Raw genomic sequence first — 22,335 nt, 5'->3', positions numbered from 1 at the left:
ATCTAAACAATGAGTAAATAAAGATTAGTCATAGAAATTTTTCATATACAGCCAACTGAGTCATTCTAAACAATTTTGTACTTACAAATAGTTCCCAAAAATAGTCTGTCAGATTTGTGAGGGAGTGAAGGGTGATGTCTATGATGTGAGATCCCTCTGTGCCAGTGGTATGAAGTATGTACTGCCTGCTTGAGAAATCTGAGTCGAGTTACTGGGGATTAGCAGCCTGTTTGAACTTTGAGTTGCAGCAGATGTAAAAAGTATTCTGCGTTTTGTGTATTTATTTTATGGAAAGTGAAAGAGCAGGAGGGAGGGTGAAGAAGTGTGAAATTGAAGTCAAGGAAATAAATTGTTCTTTTTCTTTTAATGTGGAGAACACATCTTCTCTCTTGTGGCTTTTTCTCTTCTGGTCTTCTAAAATGAACGGATTGATAAATGTTGACTTGTGTTGCTTGTATCAAATGTGCATTTCCAGGGAAAACCGCAACATTAATCAAATCTATTAAGGAATGTATGCCACAAATTTAGCAGACATTTTATGCTAAAAGATTGTGAAAGATGAACTGCGAGAACTGGAGCTGCAGCTGCCAAATGTGTAAGCACCTAAATCACCTCTTTCCTCTAAATTGTATGCATTCGCTGCCAGGTTTTTTTGTGTTGGAATACATCTCCTAATATGATTGTTTTAAGGTGTGTTTATGTACAATATCCAGCACTTTAAGAGGATACAGCATCTTTGAAAATCTAGCAAAATATGTGGCATTAGTGACAGCCATATGAAAATGAAATGGAAATGCTGGTTCATATTCATTCATATATATATGCTCCAGTATAAATTAGTACATCTAATTTGATGGAACCTATGGATTAGCTCAACTCTTCAGTTGGAGTTTTGGTCTGGATCTGAGCCTTAAGGGGTCTAGTTTTGGTCTGACATTCTGACGGCACCCATTCACTGCAGAGGATCCACTGGTGAGCAAGTGATAGAATGCTAAATTTCTCCAAATCTGTTGTGCAGAAAAAACTAACTCATCTATGTCCTGGATGGCAAATTTTCATTTTTGGGTGAACTTTTTCTTTCAGTAAACTATTATTGAATAAAACATCTTTTTAAGATGCCCACATCATGTCTTGTGCAATAAATAATGTCTGTGTGTGTGTTACGACCATAGACAGAGACATTAAAATGGTTTGGGTTGTGCTGTGGCGTCACAGCAATTTAGAAATGAACTCTGCTGATTTACACATGCAGCCATTAAAATTTTGCCTTTTTCTGCCAAACCAGAAGTCAAAAGTACACACCTGAATGTTGTGTGCACTGCTATTCAGGAAATCATGCTGGACAAGCTTTGATGAATGCCCTGAAGACTGGATACCCTTGTTATTTTTGCATCTTTCATATATTTCTTAAAAATGTTTATGCTGACAGACAAACAGAGAGTGTTGGAATGCTGGTCTCCAGAGGGTGACTATTAATCTGGATGGTGTCACAGTAAAAAAAAATGGCATAGTCTTGGACTGGCTCCAGTATGTGCCCACACACAATTTGTGCCCACAGAACTTAGCAGAAAACTCCTCAGACTTATGCAAATATGGACCAGCCATCATTCATAAATTTCTACACCAACAAAATGTACTTTCTTAACCTTTCCCATGAGATTCACCAAAACACGTAGGCACTCTGACATAGAAGTAGCAAGAAGCCGGCCAAATAGATTGTGATTAGTACTGTTGATATTTGACCATGCGTTCAACATCAGACAGTCTGTGGGTGTCCAATTTAAAGATGAGTGTTCAAAGCTCTGTTGGTATCACTATACCCAAAGACCTGATTAGATACTGACAGAGGTAAGAGCTTCTTAATGGGATAACAGCAAAGTGTTTTTCATTTGATCTATTTTTGCATTAAAGCAGACTAATGGGGGCTGTAAATGAGATTGTTTATGAGTCTTTTTCCGAGTTTAAATTAACAATTGGGTTTATTTTTTTATATTTTTGCCAGCAATCTACTTTTCAAAAGTGTTTCTCTTGTAACCCAACTACCTTAGAATGGGTTGATTGTTTTTAGTCAAAATTCAAACCCATTCAATACATCTTTGTAGTATGTAGATCTCATACATGCATCCTTATTAAAGTGTTTCTTTTTGCCTCTTGTGCTGGTATTTAAAGAGGGTTTACGCAAAGCTTAGCCTCTGTGGATGGAAAGTTCCTGGTCCTCGACCTGGGCTTTTTGAAGATGTGGCAGTGGTTGTGAAGCCAAAAGCTGCTTGTGGTGGTGCCTGTTAGTCTCCATCACATGCAGACAGGAAGCTTTTGCTTTAACAGCGGCCTCTTCACACCAATAGGAACTTCCTGTAGTGGATGACCAGGACTCTGGCCTCGTTCTGAAAAAAACACCTCTGATATGCAAAAAGTGCTTCCTGTGAACAAGTTTGTGTTTGACAAGGGAAGCAGTTAGTGAATGTTAATGGATGTTAAAGACATCCCAAAATGTCTGTCATGAATGATTGCTTCTGGACGACAAGCTTGAATGGGATTGTGTCATAGTGGTTAGGTTTAAAGCAGTGATTCCAGTTCAGTTATATGTGTTAATGTCTTTTTTGAACTATTACGCCATCCCAACAAACTTTCAACCAAAGTTCTTTTAATGTTACTGGAGGACTATTTGTTCATAGCTTTGAGAGAACCTTGCCAGAACATGAGCCAATGTTAGCTGGGATGATATAGCGATACTTGTACAAATTAATATCTTAATATTATTTTAAGGTTAATTATAGCTGGAATTGTGATTACAGCAGCTTAACAGAAGCAATACCAAACATGCAGTCTTTTGTAATTAAGATAGGATAGCAGTATTTATCAGATAATTTAGATTTTACATTTCTGAAGAAAAAAAAAAGTTGGCTCCATGATAATAGAGTGTTATGGAAATTTATCAGGGTGTTGCTATAAAAAAAAAAATTCAGCTAGGATGCAATAAAATTGGTCAGAAGTGACAGTAAACATATTTATGATGTTACAGTATTTCAAATAAATGAAAAATTTTAATAATCCTAAAAAATGCATAATTTTCTAATTATATATGATTTCTGAAGGTATCATGTGATACTGAAAACTGCAGTAAAGGCTGCTGAAAATTCAGCTATTATAAATTACATTTTAAATTATATTAAAATTTAAAACAGTTATTTTTAAGCGTAAGAATATTTTCTCAATATTAATGTAATAATAAATGAAGCCTTGGCCAGCATAATGCACTTATTTCAAAAACATTGTAAAAATTTTGTTTTAAGGACTGTTTTAGAACAAGTAAAAAACAGACTAATTAAAAACTCAAAAAGTTATGTAAGTGTTCATCAAATAACTAAGCAATACAGCAACATTAATTTAGTAAATTCCAGCAGATTTTGAATCATCTGATATCATCTGATATTTTGAATCATCTGATATCACCATTTCTGAGAAACCTCACAAATAAATGTTTTTATGGGGATGGTGTGCAGATGGATGTTAAATCCATTCATATTCTCAGAAGAATTCATTAACATGTTGTAACACGGAGTCAGAGACATTCGAATCCATCCGCAAGGCTTTATTTAGAATCGTCAACAGGCAGGAATAATCACCAGAAAACAGGAACAACGTAGGTAATCCGGAACACAGTTCAATAGATAGGCAATGGTCGCAATGGCAGGCAGCAGTAATCGTCAACGGGGTACACAGTCCAGAGTCATACACAGAAAATCCAACACAGAGATAAATGCTCAGAATTAGGAACATAGGGAACGATAAGACTTCGCAATGAACAAAGAAAGTCTGCGCCTATTAAAGGCAATAACTAATGAGATGATAAGCCACAGCTGAGACGGAAAAGTACTGGGTCCCTGTGAGAAAAGAGTCCGGGCGGAACTAATTTTCGGGTGATGGTTCCCGCTGTGTTCTGTCAGAAAGGGCCACAGAGGCGCTATTAGTGACAGAGCCCCTCCCCTGCGAACGGCTCCCGACGTGAGCTCCTCCTCGGCGCCGAGGTCTACCACGAGGACGAGGAGCGGGTTTCTCCAAGTGTTCCCGGTGGAATGTAGCAGTAAGTTGGGGGTCGAGCATGTCCTTAGAATTGACCCAAGACCGCTCCTCGGGGCCGTATCCCTCCCAGTCCACGAGAAACTGGAGAACCCCGCCTCGGCGCCGAGAGTCCAAGATCTGGTTGATCTGATAAATGTTCTCCTCTGCGTCCATTAGGGGAGGAGTCTCTGCCGGAGCGGCCTCGTCCTGGTCCCCCTCTCCTCTCGGTTCCACAGCGGGCTTGAGCAGGGAAACATGAAAAGTGGGTGAGATGCGGTAATGAGATGGAAGATCTAAACGGAAAGACACAGGAGTGATTTGTCTGAGGATTTTGAACGGACCCACGTACCTTGGGCTAAGCTTTCTGCAGGGGAGTCGGAGTCTCAGGTCCCGGGTGGAGAGCCAGACCCACTGTCCGACTAGGTATGGAGGAGCGGCTCTCCGGAGGCGATTGGCTTGGCGGGTAACTCGTTGGATTGCCTGTCGTAGGTTGGTGTGTGCTATATCCCAGGTAGCTTCGCTCCTCCGTAGCCAGGTGTCCACTGCAGGGAGGTTAGTAGGCTCCCCGGCTTCCTTAGGGAATTCTGGGCGTATTCGGCCCACATGAGGTATTCGCTCCAGTCCTCCTGATGGAGGTGACAGTAAGCTCGTAGGAAGCGGGAGAGTTCCTGATTCAGCCTCTCCACTTGTCCATTGGATTGCGGGTGGTACCCTGACGTGAGGCTGACGTTGACATTTAACTGAGACCAGAGGGACCTCCACACACGGGACGTGAATTGGGGTCCCCGATCCGAGATTATGTCTTCGGGCAAACCATAAAATCTAAAGACCTGGTTGAGCAAGGCTTGAGCCGTCTCCCATGCAGTGGGAAGTTTGGGAAGCGGAATGAGGCGGCATGACTTTGAGAACCGGTCAATGATGGTAAGGATCACGGTGTTGTGGTGAGAAGGGGGCATGTCGGTCATGAAGTCGACGGCCAGGTGGGACCATGGTCTTTCTGGGATAGGGAGAGGCTGGAGCAGACCGGCAGGGCGCTGGCGTAGGGATTTGGTTTGGTTGCATGTGACACATTCCTTGACGAAGGTTAGAATCTGTTGAGTCATGGAAGGCAACCAGAACTTATTGAGAACGAGTTCCCTGGTTGCCTGGACGCCGGGGTGGCCGGCGCTGGGATTCTCGTGGATCAGTGTCAGTACGCGATGCCGTAGGGGAGCGGGGACGTAGGTCAGTCCAGGAGGGCATTCCGGAGGAGCAGGGTCTGTTTCTAGGGCCTCAGTGATCTCGGCCATGATGTCCCATTGCACGGGGGAGACGATCTGGGAGATGGGAATGATGGTAGCCGGAGAGGTGTCTGATTGGGACAAGTCGTATTGGCGGGAGAGTGCGTCCGCCTTACCGTTCTTGGACCCGGGCCGATAGGTTATAGTGAAGAGAAACCTGGAGAAGAATAACGACCATCTGGCCTGGCGGGCATTGAGACGTCTGGCGGTTCTCAAGTACTCCAAGTTTTTGTGGTCGGTTAGAATGAGAAAGGGCATGGTCGAGCCCTCCAACCAGTGTCTCCATTCCTCCAGGGCCGCTTTCATGGCCAACAGTTCTCTGTCCCCGACGTCATAATTACGTTCCGCGGGATTGAGTTTGCAAGAGTAGTAGGCACACGGGTACAATTTCTCTGGGGTTCCCTGGCGTTGTGACAGTATTGCTCCGATACCTGTGCTGGAGGCGTCCACCTCCACAGTGAACTGACGTCGGGGGTTTGGGTGTTTCAAGATGGGAGCCGAGGTGAAACGAGTCTTCAGATCTTGGAACGCTTTCTCGCAGAGCGTAGACCATGCCAGCTTATTGGATCCACCTCCACTGCGAGTGAGAGAAGTTAGAGGAGCTGCTACTTGACTGAAACGCCGGATGAATCTTCGATAGAAGTTGGCAAACCCCAGTAAACGTTGGAGGTCCTTGACGGTTTGGGGACGAGGCCAGTGTAGCACAGCGGAAACCTTGCTGTCATCCATCGTGACTCCCTCAGCAGAGATGATGTATCCTAAGAAGGAGACGGTGGAGAGGTGGAAGGCACACTTAGAGAGTTTGGCGTACAGCTGATTCTGGATTAATCTTTGGAGCACAGCTCGTACGTGTTGAACGTGTTCAGACAGGGTGTCGGAGTAGATCAGTATGTCGTCAATGTAGACTATGACGCACTTGTTGAGCATATCTCGGAAAATATAGTTGATACGGGCCTGAAAGACGGAGGGACTGTTGGACAGACCGAAGGGCATGACCAGATATTCATAGTGGCCAGTCGTCGTGGAGAAGGCCGTCTTCCACTCGTCACCTGCCCGGATGCGAATGAGATTGTAGGCGCATCTCAGGTCGAGCTTGGTAAAGATACGGGCAGTGCGGAGTTGTTCCAGGGCTGAGGGTACCAAGGGTAGGGGATAACGGTACTTGGTGGTTACTTCGTTGAGGGCTCGGTAGTCGATGCAGGGACGCAAGGATCCGTCTTTTTTTTACGAAGAAGAAGCCCGCCGAGGTAGATGAGGTGGAGGGTCGGATGAACCCCTTGGCGAGTACTTCGTCGATGTATTGCTGCATGCTCAGAGTCTCGGGTTGGGACAGGGGGTATACATGACCCTTGGGGAGCATGGCTCCAGGTAAGAGCTCGATGGCACAATCCGTGTCCCGATGAGGTGGAAGCTGGGTGGCCAGGGATTTGCTGAATGCCGAGTGGAAATCCCAGTAAACCTCGGGAAGGTCCTGCGGGGGTTGACCTTCAGGTTGGGGAACTGGGACCACGTGATGGTTCCTCTGTGGGGATTTGAGACACCGCTGGAGACAAGATTAGGACCACTGGATGATGTCCTGATCCTTCCAGGAAATTTGTGGATTGTGGAGGGTGAGCCAGGGGTGGCCAAGAATAATGGCGTGGTGAGGTGATTGAGTGACATGGAGCTGGATGGTCTCGGTGTGCAGGGAGCTGGTGATCAGTGTGATGGCCTCAGTGATGTGGTAGATCTTTCCAGCACCTAGTGGTCTTCCATCCAGGGCTGCCACCGCCATAGGAGGGTCACATGGAACAAGAGATATGCGATGGCGATTAACAAAGTCTTGGTCAATAAAGTTACCGGCCGCCCCTGAGTCAATAAAGGCTTTAGTCTTGATGTGGCGGCCGTGGATGATCAAGCACACATCCAACAAGAGAGAGGGTGACAAGGAATTGTGGCTTACCCGAGTGCTGGTGGTTCTAGGAGGACGAGCGGAACATTGAGCTCGGAAGTGACCAGACTGACCACAGTAGAGGCATAGACGATTTCTCATCCTTCTCTCGCGCTCCTCATCAGAGAGGCAGGAAAATCCCACTTGCATGGGCTCCTCCAGGGCGTGAGCCGAAGACTGGGGTGAGGCGAGAGGTAATCGTGGTTGACGACTCCTGCGAGAGTGGAGCAGATGGTCCAGTTTGATCGCCATCTCCATATACTCCTCCAAAGTCTTGCTCTCATCCCGACAAGCGAGCTCAGCCTGCAGGTCCGTGCGAAGCCCTCGACAGAACATGGTCTTAAGGGGTTTTCCTTCCCAGCCCGCCTGGGCTGCTAGCGTGCGAAACGTGAGAGCGTAATCCGCAGCGGTGGAAGATCCCTGGCGAAGGTTTAATAGTTCCTCCTCCGCCTCCTTGCCATCCTCAGCGTGGTCAAACACCTCCCGGAATTTGGTGAGAAAGTGCTGATACGACGGAAAAACCATCTGCTGGCCCTCCCACAAAGCCGTTGCCCAGCTCAAGGCCTTACCGGTGAGAAGGGTGCAGACGAGGGAAACCTTGCCATCCTCTGTCACTGAGCCCGGCGGCAGCGAGTTCACATAGATGGCACACTGCATAAGAAAGCCCCTGCACTTGCCTGGGGAGCCGTCATATTTCTCTGGAAGTGCCAAGCGGGGTGCGTGGATTCCCGTGGTGAAGACCGCGGAAGGCGGCGCGGTGGGGCCTGCAGTGAGATCTTGTGGCACAGCCTGTGGGAGCGACCGCATAGACCGCACCAATTCCTCGGTCATGGTGGTCAGCCGATCTAACTGTTGGTGATGCACAATCAACAGGGAGGCTTGTCGTGTCAATTCAGTAACCACTCGATCTAAAGCCGCTGGATCCTGAGGTGGCGAATTCTTCTGTAACACGGAGTCAGAGACATTCGAATCCATCCGCAAGGCTTTATTTAGAATCGCCAACAGGCAGGAATAATCACCAGAAAACAGGAACAACGTAGGTAATCCGGAACACAGTTCAATAGATAGGCAATGGTCGCAATGGCAGGCAGCAGTAATCGTCAACGGGGTACACAGTCCAGAGTCATACACAGAAAATCCAACACAGAGATAAATGCTCAGAATTACTACCATAGGGAACGATAAGACTTCGCAATGAACAAAGAAAGTCTGCGCCTATTAAAGGCAATAACTAATGATATGATAAGCCACAGCTGAGACGGAAAAGTACTGGGTCCGTGTGAGAAAAGAGTCCGGGCGGAACTAATATTCGGGTGATGGTTCCCGCTGTGTTCGGTCAGAAAGGGCCACAGAGGCGCTATTAGTGACACATGTAAACATCTGTCTACATTAATCCGGATACATTTGAAAATGGCGTTTTCATTTTAAAACGCTATCCGTCCACACTAGCATTTTCAAGCGTTTTCCAAAAGTGTCTAATCCACACAGAAACATCAGAAAACATTAAATTTGCTTTCTGTTCATGTGTAAAGCCTCAAAAAAAGCTCATTGGAGATGACACACAAAGAACAGACATGAGACATTTTCATGCAGTTTTTTTGATGGGAATTTTTTTTAAAATTTTATTTATGAAAAGAACTCACCATTCACTGATGCATCCAGGTCACACACACTCACAATTGTATGTCTGATCTACTGTATCTCTCATGTTTTGCCGCAAATTGCAATTGCAAGTAAATTTGCTTTCATCTTTGCAGGACTGTGATATGAAGAGTTTAAAAAGTAACACATCTATAGCAATGGTGTGGTGCATAGCACAGCGTGCACAATACCAGGCATGGCCTAAATCCAAAAAGGGCATGAAGCCACATCTGTGGTACTTCTGCTCAAAAGGCATGTTCCTTCTCCTTTTGCTTTAGTGGAGTTCCAAGTTGAGATGCCACAGATGTGCAGCTGTGGTCAAACCCCTGCAGAAACCGCTTTCCTGTAACAGGAGCGAGTTACAGTTTAACCACAGGGAAACATTTTTCCCACGAGCTTACCCTTCCAGCATTAAATATGTGGCTTGTTTGGTAAAAGAGCGACCTGACATTTACTGGTGCATTGCTTATAAGGGTAATCACAACAGTGCGGCTTATCTGGAAATCAGAACGAGAAATAAAATTGGATGTGAACACCAATAATATCTAAATATTGACTTGAGCTGATAAGAGTGGGGTTAATAGGAGGACATCTGTTAGTGGTGGTGTTGGATGTTGTGAAGGCTGAAGTCTTGTTGCTTATTCTGGCTCAGTGTGTGACTTTTCCTACCTCTGCTTTATTTAAGGAGGTCATGAAGAAAAGCATTTAGGTTCAGATATTTAATGCATTCTTGAAGGTTTGAGTCACAATGGGAACTTGTAGACATCAATCTTCTTTGCGTACTCAACAAATAAAACTTGACTTTACCTTTCCTTAGCAAATTATGGCTATTATAGCTGTTTCTTATAGCTGAAGAATATGCAGAGACAACTAAGCCATTTCAAAGTTGTTTTCCCCAAAAAGTGGCATTTTCATGTGACCTACAAGCTGCATCAGTGTTTTGCGCTATCAGAAGTCAGAAAGAGCTTTATTGCCAAGTATGTTTGCGCGTAAGACGTGGGTGGTATCAAATAAATATAAGTGGTATTGCACATATTTTTATTGCTCAATGGGGAGAGCATTTAACTGTTAATGAGGCTATTTGTATTTAATTATTAATTCTTAAATCATCAATTAACAAGTTAATGTGTGATAGTCACATTCAATGTTAATATGCTTTCCAAAAATGACACAATAAAATAACTCAACACACAGCAGTTGGTGATTGCTGACTTTGGTAAATAATAAAACATAAAAACATGTGCATTGTGTGTGAGTTGCTGTTGTTGAATTATTTTAATACATAAATACAATAAATTAAATACTGACTATATTATTCAAATCTAAAATCATTTAATAAATAAATAAACCACTGTTTTTCAATTAATGCATGTTGTCCACCACATTCTCTAAAAATGTATGCATGTCCTACATAAATTTAAAAACAAATTATCAGTGGCTCTAAAAGATCGTCCTTCATGAATTCTGCACAGAAAAACCATTCCAAGGCCTCCGCAGCTTCTTCATCCTCCATGCACAGTATAAGAGGAAGCTAAACTGATCCAAGAAGATCCCCAGAGTTCTCAAAGCACCACTGGCTGGCAGTCTTAAGATCGGTCATGACCGTGCACCACCATGCACCTAAGAAACGACAATGAAAAAGAAGATAAATAAAAATATGCTGAACAATAATGGCTGTAACCCCTCTAACAATACCTACTTTTCATGGAGACTGAACCACCTGCTTCTTCGGTGCAAACTCAAGGGTGAAAAGATTGGTTTCATCTACCTAAAAAAAATATATATAAATTCTGAATTTAAGCCGTTCCCTTTAGTTACCTTTAAGCTGGGCACTTTTCCTGAGGAGCTGCTACAAAGTAACATACATATTATATTCATTTATATTACATTTACAATATATTTTCAATTTTGTTCATTTGTATTCCATGTATCGCTGTATATTAAAAAAAATTATTTCAACATGAATTTATAAGTGTAATTGCTCATTAAATGTCTGGAAATAAACCTACATGCCACTTTTGTGTTCTTCTGTTCCACCTCTGTACAAATTAATTTTGTTGATACTGTTTTCATTTGATTAATAACGTATTCTTCTTAGTTTGTTCTTATTCTATTGTTTTAATTAGACATTTCAAAAGCTTGTCATCTTTTATGTTAAATATATATATATATATATATATATATATATATATATATATATATATATATATATATTTAACATAAAAGATGACAATTTTAATCAAGTAAAAAAAAAAAGCCATTACAAAAGGTAAAAATAAAATTCCCTTGTAAATCACTTTAATGAGTCAACTATCACCTCATAATGGGAAGGCTAATTTATGATCAGATTTTTTGATTAAACATTAGAAAAAGTTATTAAGCTATATAGAAAGATGAGACATTCCTTCTTCAATCAGAAGGCATAATTATGAAAGGAACTCAAATTAATGAAACATTAAGTGACATTGGTTTAAATAGTTCTTTATGTCAGTTTAAAGTAGATCATGGTGTATTTTGAATAAAATAAAACTAAAAGAAATTTAACTGACACTGGAATATATAAAATGCACTGATTCTGAAAAGCATTCATAAATAGTTTTAATACAGTTGTTAATGTCAGTTTGAAGGAGACCATGACAAATTTTGTTAAGCTGTTTGGAAAACCACCATATTAAAATCTGTAGACATTAATAAATAAGATGATTAATTTAACTCCGATGTAACGATCTAAGCGGTCGTTAAATCCTCTAACGTTACGGTACTCCATTTTCGACGTCGAAAGTCCTCTGCGTGGAGGATACATCAGATAATTTTTTTTATAGTTTTCAAAAACATTTATCTAAAACAACACTTTTACTTAAACTTAATATTGGATGAATTAAATAAATATACTCACAATAATAGCCTATCTGTGCGACCGTTAAATCCTGTGTATCAAGTTGATTGGCCTGTGCGTGCATTTAAACCAGTGTGCATGCGTGAGTCTGAGAGTGCATGTATCCAAATGCGCATGCGCGGCTGAGAGTGCATCGTGTCCAAGCGGCAACATTCTGATCTGAAAAATGAAGCCTACCCGGAAGTGCGAAAAACTGCAATACATCGAAAATCCGCCAGGGGAAGGTCCCAAAAGGGAGCAAATGTTCATAGCCCCCATGTTAAAATGTCCGTTTTCACAGCATAAATTCATGTTTTTACAAGTTGGTCCCATGGACTTTTATTGTATTTTTCGATAGCTTCCGAGTGCCTGACAACTGTGAGGGGGGTGATTTTTTTTCTAACTCGTTAGTTTAGATCGTATTTAGATATAAAATATATGACAATAAGGGTGTGGTTAACTTTGAGTGACAGCTTGATTGACAGCGCCACGGAGAATGACAACAAGAAGCGCCATTTTTTAATACAGTTGACATATAATACTACTGTTTCTGTATCATGAAATGTAGTTTTAAGAGGTTTTCAGGTGAGAATGTAGTTGTTTAAAGCTCAAATCTGTGGTTTATTTAAAGATTTATGAAAATTTTATCCAGTTGATCCAGCGATGACCGGGCGCTCGGCGTTCATGTACCCCGCCTGAAGCAGTCTTTCCTCGACTAGACCTTCTAAAGTTTGCCGCCAATGCCGTGGACTCTGGCGTCTCTGTAGTGGTTAAACATGAGATATAATTCATCTTGTGTATATCTAATGGGCGATTTTTGGTCTCGTAAATCTATAATTTTTTCCCTGGGCAATCGTTTTGGCTGAGGGGAAGTTTCATAACTTTATAAGCTATTTAACTTTACCGATGTATGGTTAGACTAGAGCGCTGACTTTGTATGTTTAACTGAATTGTTTGCTTTATTTGTATAGCTTCTTATACCTTTTACTTATACTTTTATAATGGCTATTATTGATAAAACTGAAATTAAACAAAAAGAGACTGGGTTGAGTTTTGTCATTTTAAATTTTAATACAACGAAGATGATCTGTAATGTTGTTTACTGCAAAATCTGTTGTTTAGTACAAATGCACATATTGCCTGGACAATAAAATGTTAAATATTTTTATATTATATTTAAAATGTAAAGAGGCAGGTTTGTGTTTTATATTTTGTTTTTCATAAATAGGCAAACGTTATGTGTAGTTGAATATAATCAATATGCGTTGCCTGGACCACATTTGTGTGGCTATAATGTTTAAGATTTCTTTTAATGAAAACGAAAATAGTTAGTATGGTGTTTTATAACATATTTCGTTGCCTAAAATATACAGATATAACCGAATTTGCAGAGCGAGCTGAGTAAAGCGCGCTGCGTCAGAAGGTGGGCGGGGTTAGGATTTCCCAAGATTTTCCAAGATGGCGCTGCCCATACCCCCCATAAACGGCTTCAAACCCGTTCTTCAGAAAGTCTATGGGTGACGTCACAGACGCTTTGTCCATATTTTTTACAGTCTATGATCGTGTCTACAGCCAGACCCTTCTCTCTTTTTCACGTGTTTTTAAGCCTTACCGCTTGTCGATTTAAACATTAAAGCATCCAAAAACAAGACGCGTAAAAGCTTAACAGAATAGCTGGTTACTCGCGAGAGAGATCTAGAGCCGCGTATCACGGACAGCGACACTGAACCGAGCTCTCTTCTGCGAAGTTCTCCTCAAAGTCCCTCCTGCACCTGAACGAACAAATATAAATCGCAGTTTGAACAAACAAAAAGATGTGAAAGAGCCCAATTCAGTAATCGCGGTGTTCTGGTGTTCAGGGCTCACGCAGAGAGAGGCGTCTCAAAACACTTACCCGCTGGTACAACCTTCACCGGGGCTCCGCTGAAGACGCAACGCTCCTGGAACGCAACTGGAATCCGTTAACATGGGTGCATAAACAAATATGCAACGCATACGCACTGCAGACGGAGTATGTGTGAAACAGGCGTAAGGTTGTTTGCACCTTGTGCAATGTGGAATTAGTTTACAGCTTTTTCAAGCACTTTGTGATGCATTTTGGAAACAGGAGATGAGCCTCTTTTCTAATGCACCACCTAGCTTGATAAACCCCTTCTCAAAGACTTACTGTTTGTCAATTTTATTTGGGTAACACACATATTCTGAATGCCTTTGGCAGAATTCAAATGAGCCATTTTAATCTAGATTAATCTAGATTAATTTCAAGATCACAGTGAGATTAATCTAGATTAAAAAAAATAATCTATGCCCACCACTAATATATATATATATATATATATATATATATATATATATATATATATATGTATATATATATATATATATATATATGTATATATATATATATATATATATGTATATATATATATATATATATATATATATATATATATATATATTACTTTAACAGTGGCAATTTTTGTAAAAATAATAATAATAATGGAGCTGGGAACCATTGGCAACAATAACACTGTGCCAACTCATGCAGTGCCTAACAAAATCAGTATTGTGCCTGTGGGTGAGTTTTGATGTTGCATCTCTGTATCAGTGTTTTAGTGTGAAGACACAGTTGGAGTGGACAAGTGTTCCAGCCCGGTGCCTTTTCGGACAGTCAGATGAGCATGTGTCCCCTCCTGGGGAGAGACAAATAAGCAAGGCTATAAAAACAGGCTGCCCGTTCAGCCACAGCTGCTCTGACCACTTCCTGTTGCAGAGGTCCCAGGCTGCATGCAGGGTCACTCGGAGGATATGTGGGTAGAGACAGGAAAGAAGGAAGAACTGAAGAAAAAGAAAACTGCATGATGATTGAGCCTTTGTGTTCAGCACTGGAGTGCAGGAAGTGAAAATTGTCAGACTATTAAGTAAAACAAGAGGGAGTTTTATGTCATTGTGTGTTTTTATGGAGTTCGATATCAAAAGAATTCCTTCACTGAGAATAGTATTATCTCTTGATCTCTCTCACTTTCGGTCATCTCTCTGTCACACATTCAATCTTTCTTTAGTTGCGTAACTTGATAGTGTGTTTCATAATGCATTCAATCTCAAGTATGCAGAGGCACGATATTGATGGATGTGTAATTGTGTTGTATAATCTCCAAAACCACAATTATCATGTGTGTGCATTCGTAAAGGAGCATTTAACCCACAAATGAATATTGTCACAATTTACTCACCCTCATGTTGTTCCAAACTCAAATGATAGTTCATAGTGTCTGTTGAGCTCCAAAATGAACAAAAACAAAATACTATAAAAGTGGATTATATTGTTTGTGTGCTATATTAATTCTTCTGAAGTCATATAACTTTGTGTAAAAAAACAGACAGACTGAAATATAAATTGTTTTTACCAAAAAAATCTTCCCATCTGTTTTTTATTCGGAATACAGATATATTAGAGCTACAGTGGAAGGGAAGATTGTCAGTGAAAAACTTTTTGGAAAAACGTGACTGGGGCAACATTTCTGCAAATTGTTTTTGAATTGTTTCTTGTAAATTTTCCAACACTTTCAAAATCTAGTCAAAGTGCATTCAGTTTTATTTTAAATGAGTGAACAGCAATCTTGCAACGTTTTATTACGTAAGTTGTTGTAATTATGCCAGCAGTTAAAAAATGAAATGTCCAGGGAGTGGCAATAAAAGTTAAACATTCTACCACATTTGGAAATCAGAATCAGAAATAAGATACTGCCTACACTAGATCTAACCAATAGTGTTAACAACAGTAAATATTGGATGAAAAACACATTTGCTTTAGCAAACATTTCATTTTAGTTTGCTTCTATATGTATTTCATCTACTTTCATCAAACTGTACCAGGTGTGCTAATGAGCAAGTTTACTATGTCAGAAAAGCAACACATGTGGAGCTGATTATGTGATGCAAATGACAAAATGTATTAGTTTAAAGATTGTGCACTGTGGTAAAAAATAACTGTTTATTAATTGATAATTGGCCCCTAGTAATCATAATTTGTGTGAAAATGTATAAAAGTGTTTTCCTGTCACTAGGGGTCATTTCAGCTGGAAACAGCAGTGAAATGTATGTATAGGTATGTTTTTAGAGTTTAGCAAAAATGTAGATACAGTAGAGGAATATTTTTCCAATCAGCCTGGGTAGGAAAAACTGCTTCTGTGAGGTCAGATCTTCACACAAAGCCTGTATGCGCTGAAGAAGACATGAAATACGCATGTCATTTGGACTACTTAAAGTTGTCTGTTTTTTTCCGTTTAGAGCCTAACATAAGTGGTCACTGAACTGTTCTAAAAGAAAAGTTGCTAAGAGCTGTGTAAAGCTGTGTGTCCTTCAACATTCTTTACACTTGTGTTTCCTCAGAAATCATAGAGGTTTGAAAAAATATGAAAGGTAGGATGAGTAAATGATGACTTTATTTTCTGTTTTGGGCAAACTGTTCATTTAAATTTCCAAAATGGTGTCTCTGTCCCATTGTAGACTGTTACTAGAGGCTATAGCTGTTGTGACTTTTCCATGAAGCCAAAAGGTGGTTAAGTGGGCAGATACCAAGCATGTGAGGACAATCAGAAGCTGAAGTCTGAGGCAGCTAGTTTTGCATGATGTCACTTACTACACCTCACACACCAAAAGAAGAAGAACTGTCCAGCCTCTGTTAGTAGCCTCTACATGTGTTAATCATTGGGACTTTGCTCTATGACTCTGTGTAAACATATCCATATTAACCAGTACAGTACCAGATGGGAGAAGAGGCCTCGTGTATTTTAAAAGGGTGGGGGACATCGTCTTGGCACTAGCTGCCGGATTACAGTTCATATAAGAAGCGTTAAGACCCTGAATTGAGGAATATCTGAGGTGACACGAGTATATAAGAGTTTCCACTAAACAGGCCAAAACTGAAGGTGATCATATATGGCAGCACTCATAGAGAGTTTGGAAAGTTATTGCATACAACCATTCAAGAGTTTGGGGTCAATGAGATGATTTTTGATGATTATTTTTTTAAGAAATATATTTTATTCTACAAGGACTTATTAAACACGTGAGTGCCATCAGACAAGTTTGAACGTCCATTATGTTGTGAATCACTTGGGAGGTTCAATGATTGTGAATGTAGGAAGGCTGATATTTTTTGACTGAATGTTTCTTCAAAATGCTACATTCTTCTAATGTAATTTCTCTCATGGGAGAAGCAATTACAGCTTTTATTGAGGGAATGATTGAAAAAAAAACAGTTCTCAGCAGTGCTGAGGAACAAAGAGATGACTGTATCTTTACACCACATACTCTACATTGGATTAGGTCACTTTTCTGACAGATAATTAGAGAATAGTGTGTGTGTGTGTGTGTGTGTGTGTGTGTGTGTGTGTGTGTGTGTGTGTGTGTGTGTGTGTGTGTGTGTGTCAGAGGCAGGGACGGAAACAGCGAGACAGTGACTTCCAAATGTCATTTATACATCCTTGAACAGCTCTGCAAGAAGAGGGTGATATTTGTAAGGTCTTTTACATTGACTTTCATGCATTTGTTAGTTTTATTCCAAGTGATTTAAATTGGAATCAAGCTATACATTTCACCAGTTTATGTATTCCTGTGAACTAAACCCATGACCTTGATATTGCTAGCTGCATGCAGTACTGTTTGAGCTTCAGCATTATGTTACAGGTTACTTTGGTAATCATGTGATGTGAATTTATTTGAAACCTTATATGGTCCCTACTTGTGCTTTTTGAACAAAAATCAAACAAAGAGAAAGTAACTCATTTGAATTAAACAGCAGATAATCAATTCTAACATTTGTTTATCATCAACTGCAACTTAAACTCATGCTAACATCTTTTTTATCATTTACCATTGTTGTGCTTCTGTTTTAGCATATTTCATTTATTTTGTCATGTTTTTAATCTCAGGCGATTATGCAGATGATTTTTAAAGCCATGACATTTCTACTTTACTTCACTCTTAGCAAACCCATTTTTTGCAGTCACTTATGACTATAAAGTCGTTTATTTTTGGATAACAGAAATTATGTAATGGAAAAATATGAAAACATTTTGCATAGCAGGGATTAATATCATTTTTTGTATATTGGAATCAGGTCTCATTGGTTCAAATGGAGGCTGCACAAGTGTAAAGCTGCCAAATGCACTTTATTTTGTCCGCTTTTCCTGTCTTCTCTCATATTTTCCATTCTTTTTGGCGCTGAAACATGTTGAGAGTCTTAGTAAAGTTATGAGGTGCATGAGTGTTTGATAAAAGCGAGCCCAAAATGAAAGTTCTGCATGACAAATCCAGTAAGAATGTGGATCATTCATGGCATGGCTGTTGCGGCCTGGAAATACTGTGGTCTGGTTCACTCCAATCAACAGCTGAAAAAAAAATAGTGACGGGCTGAAGCAGCATGACAACTTAGTAAAATCTATAAACCTAGAAATCTCCTTGCATGAACTGCTAGCATTACATGCGGTATTGTTATGAAGGCTACGTATTGAGTAATGGATTGTACCCTACTTTACACCATAAATGAGATACACTGAATTCAAAACCTTGTTGTGTTATGATTATGCATGGAAGCAGATTTTACCGGACACAACTGTGGAAATTATTAGTAGTAATAGAGATATAAAAGACAAAAAGCCTTTTAATGCATTACCTGTGGAAACAATTATTTTGTCTGGGAAAAATTGAAAGGATTGTCCCCTTTTATTAAAAAGATCCTATAGGCTTTTAGGATTAATTACTTCCTAGTCGTTTGAAGTTGCTATTTTAGGGGGAGCGACTATCTCATTTTACAGAGCATTTGATTGGACAAACATCTGTGTTGTTTAACATGAGCGATGAATATTCTTCATCTGTTTTTCCTGCGTATATCCACTAAAAGTAATTTCGTTAAATGTTTAGAAACACACTAGCATATAGATGAATTCAAAGCTAACAGATATGGACTAAAAGCTACAAAATTCTCTTTTAGTTCTCTGGAATTCTGGTTTTTACTTGTTGATCAAAACACTGCATTTTCTTTTGTAATTCATTATAATCATCCTTTCATTTAGCCAGAATGGATTATGCCATGATGTCATTACTCTGTTTAATATTGAAGGCCAAAACATGAAATTGTGCTGACAATATGTGTGAGCATCCCAAGCAGCTGTGGAAGCAGGAAATCCACCGTAGGTTACTGATGAAAAGTGAGCAATCAAAGTAGGAGTGGAAGATGTGGAAGTGGAAGATGTCTTGGGAAAATTAAGTGTTTTTTCCAAGATGAGCCATTTGTTGGCTAACTTCCTTCTATTACATAATGCATTTGCAAAATGAATGGGTCATCTGTTGGTTACTTCTTGGCAGTGAACTTTTCAGAGGTCACTTTTTATTGCAAATAAATAAATAACTAAGTAAAATTACGATAATATCGATAAAGACCGAATGGGAAGTCATTATAATCCTCTGGAAATTATCAAGAAGTACAGCTGTTATCAGTGAATGAGACCTCTTTAGTTTTAATATTTCTCATTTTGAATTTATAAGATAAGATTTGATGTTGAACATATTTTAATGCATTATTATTTTTTATTTATTTGAAGAATAATTTTACAAACTTTTATTAATGTTTTGTTCTTCTATTTATTTTAATCTATTTTTCCTTTTATTTATTTTCATATATTTCACTATTATTTTAAAAACGTATGTAATATATAATATTGATTTTTTTATCCTTATTATATTTTTTTTATTATATATATATATATATATATATCCATCATTTTAGTCATTAGTTTACATATAACTTTTTTGTCATTATTATTATTTATAAATTATAAAGAATAATATTATTTATAATATTATATTTTGCATATTTTATATGTGTGTGTGTGTGTGTGTGTGTGTGAATTAGTTTAATATATATATATATATATATATATATATATACACTCACACACACACACACACACACAGTATAAACATACAGTATATATACTGTATACATATATTCATTTTATTATTCATTCTAGTATTGTTTATTATTACTTTATTATTTCTTTGAATTACCACTCTGTATGAAATGTGCTATATAAACTGATGAAATTTCACTGTGGGCAGCGCCAGTAGAAAAGAAAAGATGGGGGAAAAAAATGTCCCATTGCTTGTTACTTGTTGCAGTCATGGCTGTTTTGGACCAAAAACAATAATGGAGGGTAATACTGTCTATTAAAATGGTTGATGTCATCTCAACACTGGTTGATCATCATTTCTGATAAGCTGTTTTCTAGAGAAACCAAAACTTTTGCATGGGGCCACATTTGGTGAATAAAGAGTTTATTCCTAATGGGAATCAATGATATTCATTGTATTTTTAGCAGCTGCACACGTGGTTGTCTGGTTTAGCATGCTTCAGCATGGAAATCACATGTTTAGGTGACCTCTGAAAATAATCTATGTGGGTTTATTCTGAAGAGACACAACATGAGTCAAATGTGCACTGATGGCAATCTTTATTGCAGCGGTCTGAGGTGTAACTTAAGCTTAATTCATGAACGAACAACTGCAGAAGACAAATCGCATCTGAGTTACACACCCCAGACAATCATGTAGTTTGTTGCTCTTACTACTAGACTAAAACAAAACTGGGGCTAAACTAAAAATGAGATACTGCAAGTGATGCATCCAACTTGCTCTAACTGTAGTCAGCATGAAACTCAGCAGATGTTTGAATTCCCAGTGCAAGCAGTGAAGAGATTGTAACGACCTGATTCCAGAGCTTGTTGATGTTGGTGTGAGAGACAGGGCTTACTAAAAGAATCGAGAGACTTATTTATTTGCAGATTTCTGCTAATTTATGAGGCCAGGGGACATGAGGACTTCACAGACTGATAGAAAATCACTTTAAATCTAACACAGACACTAGTTTGAGAACACCTAAGGGGGATATGTTCTTTAAATTTGTTACCATCTTTGGAGAGCTTTATTTATTCATCTTTTTAAAGCTGTGAATCTCAGTGATGGAATTTTTCATATATAATGTTTAAAAGTTCATTTAAGGTCAAATGAGTGTTAATTTCCTATGAAAGCCATTTTGTATTGTAATAGACAAGCCATGATATAGCACAAGTTGTAAATTGGAAAAAATAGTTCTATTAACGTTGGACTTGGCAGACTTGTTTACAGTTCTTTGTTATAAAATCTACTGTTACATTCAATTAGTCCAGCTAATTCCACAAGTATGGTTTCTTCTGTACATCCGCATTTCTTTTTACAGAAACTGGTGTGCATTTGTGGTGACCAAGACTGTGAGCTGTGTGGTGGAAGATGGAGTGGAGACTTACGTGAAGCCTGACTATCAACCATGTTCCTGGGGTGTTCAGTGTGCCCGTGTTGTAGTGTAAGTGCTTCTTTTTTTTTATCCGTATTGGACTTTAGTTTTCTCTCTCTAACGTGTTTTATCTCTGTTTTATTTGTCATACCTTCCATATATTATACAATGATTATCGGTATATTCATTATACAGTAGATACAGTAAAAGGCTATAATAACGGCATTTTGGGCCAGCAACAAACCAGCTACCTAAAGCAGTATTTCTCTGTAACAGGTGGCTAAAACCATCTACTAACCAGCCTGGACTACTTAGAAACCTGCTAACATAGTCAAAGCATAATAGGAGCGAAATTGTTGTCTGTATGGGCCAGAGGCATCAGCTGTGTTGCAAAGTTGCAACTTAAAGGGACACTAAGTTACAACATATGTGTCATTATTTCATGATTAAGTATCATATTTCAGGGGAAACCAGAAGTTACAGAAGGCAAAATTAACCTTACCAGGAGAAACTGAAATTCAGAGCACATCTGCTTACAAATTTGAATGCTGCTATTGGATCACTGTAAGTAAACGTCATATAATGTGACTATTCATTACTTAACAGAGCCTACAAGCTACAATTTCCCTAAAGAACAAATAGTGCAACCAAATTAAGAACAGAGTTTACAAATAGTTGCTAAGTGTCTCATGTTGATTTTTGTTCCAGTTTAAGAACATACAGTATGAACGGCTGGTGCAACCCACCCAAATTTTTACACAAACAATATGTATGATGTAACTTGCTAACATAGGCAGCACAATAAACAGTCTGTTTTTGCATGTGGCATGAAACAGGCCCAAAGTTGGGTACCATTTGCTGTATGTTATTTAGCTTAATGCTAGTTGTATACTACTTTACCATGACACTTTAGCTTATCCATTTTATGCATCTGTTTGTTGATATAAACATGCACCTATAAAACTTTAGATCAGTCAGAGCATTTGAGGTAAAAGCAAGTCTGTTTTTCTGACCTTTATTTTAGTGCACTCTAAATAAGTGGAACCACTACGTACTACATCAACTAATTTCAGCCAGGAAACAGATGTTGAAAGCTAACATCATCATAACATTCATAGACGCTAGAATATATACCACATCACATTTTACTGGAAATATGAGTCATTAAAGTCTAAGAAATACTAAAAACATTGTGTTTATATAGTAAAGCTAA

At 39.2% G+C, this 22,335-nt stretch overlaps 1 protein-coding gene across 1 annotated transcript in view; it reads left to right on the top strand.

The window, feature by feature from the left end:
• The window catches only part of LOC132111371 (EMILIN-1-A-like), a 31,081-nt gene that overhangs the window by 1,678 nt on the left and 7,068 nt on the right, over positions 1 to 22,335 (top strand). Inside the window, exon 2 of the mRNA XM_059518594.1 lies at positions 21,069 to 21,191. Coding sequence (XP_059374577.1) covers positions 21,069 to 21,191 — 123 coding nt within the window. The remainder of the gene's footprint in view (positions 1 to 21,068; positions 21,192 to 22,335) is intronic.

This window comes from Carassius carassius, chromosome 31 (genome assembly GCF_963082965.1).
Source record: "Carassius carassius chromosome 31, fCarCar2.1, whole genome shotgun sequence".
NCBI classification, from domain to species: Eukaryota; Metazoa; Chordata; class Actinopteri; order Cypriniformes; family Cyprinidae; genus Carassius; species Carassius carassius.
Note: the sequence above shows the minus strand (reverse complement) of the source record. Positions and strands in the feature narration are given on the sequence as shown.